Here is a 4,318-nt window from a genome sequence, read left to right as displayed (position 1 = left end):
CCAGTGTCCCTTCCTTCCATCCTGGCGCCCCCTGGCCCTGGCTCCGCGGCCTCTCTGTCCCGGGCACCCCAGACTTGCGGGCTCAATCTGCGCAGCGTCTCCATGTTGACCAAACCTCTGCAGGGGCTTCCCGCGCCCCCAGTGACTCAAATGCCGCCACCAGGTGAGCGCAGCCTTCCTTACTGTGACCAGACCAGACGGGGTGGGTTGGAATACTGGGGCACTGCGCAGGGTGAGGGGGTCGTGGCCCGGCTAAGCACTCCGTTGCCCTGACTTAGTCGCCTCCGCCCGCGTAGGAGGCAAGAATCGGGAAGCATTTGAGGCTGAATACCGACTCGGTTCCCTCCTGGGCAAAGGGGGCTTCGGCACTGTCTTCGCGGGACACCGGATCACAGACCGACTCCAGGTATTCATCACGAAGGTCTTGGGGAGGGTCAGTTGTGTGTAAGTGGATGGAAGGCCGGGGACTGGGATGCTGGCAGAGTGGAAAGTGCTTGCGATGTGTGTAGTAGGGTCATGAGAACCAAGATCCGGTTGCTGGGAGTGTTTGTGTGTGTGCATTTGTAGGAGGGGGTGGTGTCCAGGTGGGTATATGAGGGGGGGGGCAGTAGGAAGTTTCAGGGAAAGGATTCTGGAGGTTCAGGGAGTGAGAGTCATAAGGACACTAGACCCAGGATCCAGGGAACATGTGGGAAGGTGGGAACCCAGGTCAGAGATTTTTTTGGATTTTGGAGGCAGACGTTAAGTATGGAGTTGAGAGTACCAAAACCCCAGTACAGAATTGAGCATTTATTGTGTCAGGAAATTCAGAACTCAGAACCTGGAAGTGAGGGGTTATGCCTGTGAAGGGAGAGCTGGGGGTTAAGGATGGTGGGAAGGGTGAACTTGGTTTTGAGGACTTTGAGGCAGGTAGGGGGAGAAACCCTGGCTCATTCTGGGTTGTGTGGTGTGGTGTGTGGTTGGGAACCAGAGACTAGGGTACTTGGCAAATGGAGAGGCACTGGAAATGGGCAGAGTCTACTGAGAAGGGTTCTGGGGGTCACTTGTTGGTCCTCTTACCCCCTGCTCTCTTCTCCAGGTGGCCATTAAAGTGATACCCCGAAATCGTGTGCTGGACTGGTTCCCTTTGGTGAGTATCTCTGGAGTTCTTCCTTACCAGTAGACTCCATCTCTGCCCTTTCGTTTCTAGGTGATAGATGATTGCCTGGGCCCTTGTTTACTCCCCTGAAGTGACATCCATACCCCCATCCTGTTCTGACTCACCCCAATTTCCCTAGAGCCCTGGATTCTCCCCTCCAACCCTGTTTTCTCACCCACCAGCCAAACCCTGTTTTGGGGGCTGTCCTCAGGGCATGCTGGTGAAAAAAAAAGGTGAGAGGTCACTGGTTGCCATGGTTATGGTAGCTCCTCTTTACTGCCATTAGCGAGGTAACAGACTACTGGGCAGGTCTGGGCAAGTTGTAGAAGCGAGAGCGCCCCCTGGTGGGCTCTAGGGAGCTTACACCGGCCCAGGCCATGGGACTTAAAGGAATGAGGTATGCCTGCGCAGCAGTGAGATTTGCATTACCGTGAGAAAACCAGTCTGCTGCTGTGCAAGTCAGTGGCTTGGCTGGGACAGGGTCCTCCCTTATCTCTCTTGCCATTGGTGTACCTGCCCTGAGCTTCCTAGATTGGATGGAGCAGTTTTTGTGGCCAGTAAAAGATTTATGCCTTTTCTTGAGTTCAGGCTTTGGTTCATTGAAAAAAGTTTGCTGTGTACCAAATTCTACTGAGCACTTTCATTCAACACTGTTCTAGGTGCTTGGTGACTGATAAAATATCGTATGATAACATGTATTGAGTTCTTACTTTGTACTAGGCCTTTTGCAATTAATCACTTTCAGCTACCTAACAAATAATATGTTAAGTATCTACCATGTTCTAGGTATCAGGCAAAATATTACATATTTATTTATTGAGAGATTATTTTGTGTTAGGTTCTTTTCTATTAATTACTTTCACCTATTTAACAAACATTTATTAAGCCCTATCCTGGTGTGGTGCTGTGGGTTAATGCGCTAGACTGCAAAGTTGTTTGAACCACAAGGTCAGCAGTTCAAGCTCACAAAGCTGCTCCTTGGAAACCCTATACAGGGTTGCTTTGGGTCAGAACTGGCTGAATGGCACTTTTAACAACAACAACAACAACCCTGGTGACATAGTGGGTTATCCATGGGACTGCTAACTGCAAAGTCAGTGGTTCAAATTCACCAGCCACTCTGAGAGAAAGGTGAGGTTATCTGCTCCCATAGAGATTTACAGCTTGGGAAACCTGAGGGAGCATTCCACTCTATCCTATAGGGATTGCTATGAGTTGGAATTGACTTAGTGGCAGTAGGTTTGGGTTTTTTGAGTTTTATACCCTTTTACCGAGTCCCTGGAGGGTGCAAACGGTTAAGGTGCTTAGTAATCAAAAGGTTAGTGGCTTGAGTCCACCCAGAGACACCTCAGAAGAAAGACCTGGTGATTTAATTTCTAAAAATCAGCCATTGGAAACCCTATGGAGCACAATTCTATTCTGACACACATGGGATCACCAGGATTTGGAATCGACTTAATGGCAGCTGGTTATGTTACCAGGCACTGTTCTAGTGCTTGAGATAGGTCACTGAACAAAACAAACCATTACATCCTAATAGTGTTTACTGAGCGTTAACTCCATGTTGGACTCTGTGCTATAAAGTGTTTTCATCTATTTAATGTTAATGAGCACCTACTGTGTGCAAGGTACCGTTCTAATCTTTTGGGATATATCAGTGAACCAAACAGATCAAATAGTACATAATAGTATTTATTAAGTGCTTCCTCTTCTGCCAAAACTTTTTGCAGTTTCATTCTTTTTGACTATCTACTGAGCTCCTCCTATGTGCCTGGAGTGTGTAGGCTCTTTGTTCCTTTCACTCTTCCAATGGCTCTGTGACTTTGCCTTTAAGATGAGGAAACTGAGGCCTATGATGGGAAGTGGGTTGCTTAAGGCCACACAGACAAGCTGCTGAGGAGCTGTGATTTGAACCTACGTGAGAAGTTGACCTCAGAGCTGCTGGCCTGACATAAACCTTCTCATTTCTCTCCCTGCTTTCTCATCCCAGACAAACTCGGCCACTTGCCCGCTTGAGGTGGCACTGCTGTGGAAGGTGGGTGCAGGTGGTGGGCACCCTGGAGTGATCCGCTTGCTTGACTGGTTTGAGACACCAGAGGGCGTCATGCTGGTTTTTGAGAGGCCTTCACCTGCCCAGGATCTCTTTGACTACATCACGGAGCAGGGCCCTCTGGGTGAGGACCGAAGCCGCTGCCTCTTTGCACAGGTAGTATCAGCTGTTCAGCACTGCCATGCCTGTGGAGTTGTTCATCGTGATATCAAAGATGAAAACATCCTGATGGACCTCCGCCGGGACTGTGCCAAACTCATTGATTTTGGGTCTGGCGCCTTGCTTCATGATGAACCCTACACTGACTTTGATGGTAAGACTTGCCAAATTCTCATTGGGGGAATTTTTTACCTTTATTGTTAATGGCCTCTTGATCTTTGACGTCCCTTTATAAGATTCTTAATTTCTAATATTGAGGGCTCTTGAATCTTGCCTTCCGAGATAGTTCATCTTCTGACAATACTCTGACTCTATCATGGGACCTTGCTATTATCCTGAATGCTCTCTTATTCTAATGAGGGTACCCTATTGTTACCATAAATGTGTTTATTCTTGTGTTGGGACCTGTTGTTATGGTTAAAGTGCTTCTGTTTTGGTAAGGGGAACTTGCTCTTAATTCTGGCAAGGAGAAGGCGTAGGACCAAGGGTATTATCAGAGAGTGATCTAACCCTCAACTTGTGTACAGGGACAAGGGTGTACAGCCCCCCAGAGTGGATCTCTCTACACCAGTACCATGCGCTCCCGGCTACCGTCTGGTCACTTGGTATCCTCCTCTATGACATGGTGTGTGGGGACATTCCCTTCGAGAGGGACCAGGAGATTCTGGAGGCTGAGCTCCACTTCCCTGACCATGTCTCTTCAGGTGAGGCCCTCACTGGCCCCAGCCCAACAAACTCTTCTCTCTCCCAGGGATTGGTGGCCCCTTACTGACTGCTAATCGCTTTTATGCTTCTGCCTTGCAGACTGCTGTGCCCTAATTCGCCGGTGCCTGGCTCCCAAGCCCTCTGCCCGTCCCTCACTGGAGGAGATTCTGCTGGACCCCTGGATGCAGACACCAGCCAAGGATACTGCAACCCTCACCACCCCCAAAGGAGATCCCAACCCCGTGGCATGGTCCCTGCTGCCCTAG

The 4,318-nt window shown here is 49.4% G+C and overlaps 1 protein-coding gene across 1 annotated transcript; it reads left to right on the top strand.

The window, feature by feature from the left end:
* PIM2 (pim-2 oncogene) lies at window positions 1-4,318 on the top strand. Its single transcript, XM_006876667.1, has 6 exons — window positions 1-163; window positions 297-406; window positions 1,079-1,129; window positions 3,129-3,501; window positions 3,875-4,051; window positions 4,152-4,318. The coding sequence occupies exons 1-6, from the start codon at window positions 103-105 to the stop codon at window positions 4,316-4,318; spliced, it is 939 nt and encodes a 312-aa protein (XP_006876729.1). The 5' UTR covers window positions 1-102.

This window comes from Chrysochloris asiatica, unplaced genomic scaffold, assembly GCF_000296735.1.
Source record: "Chrysochloris asiatica unplaced genomic scaffold, ChrAsi1.0 scaffold00404, whole genome shotgun sequence".
Taxonomy (NCBI): domain Eukaryota; kingdom Metazoa; phylum Chordata; class Mammalia; order Afrosoricida; family Chrysochloridae; genus Chrysochloris; species Chrysochloris asiatica.
This window is presented reverse-complemented; position numbering and strand designations above follow the sequence as displayed.

Bases quoted from the DNA above. Each gene is read 5' to 3' on its own strand.
- PIM2 (XM_006876667.1), top strand. From the start codon at position 103: ATGTTGACCAAACCTCTGCAGGGGCTTCCCGCGCCCCCAGTGACTCAA. The intron at 407-1,078 runs GTATTCATCACG...TCTCTTCTCCAG, and splicing joins GGATCACAGACCGACTCCAG to GTGGCCATTAAAGTGATACC. The intron at 1,130-3,128 runs GTGAGTATCTCT...TTCTCATCCCAG, and splicing joins TGCTGGACTGGTTCCCTTTG to ACAAACTCGGCCACTTGCCC.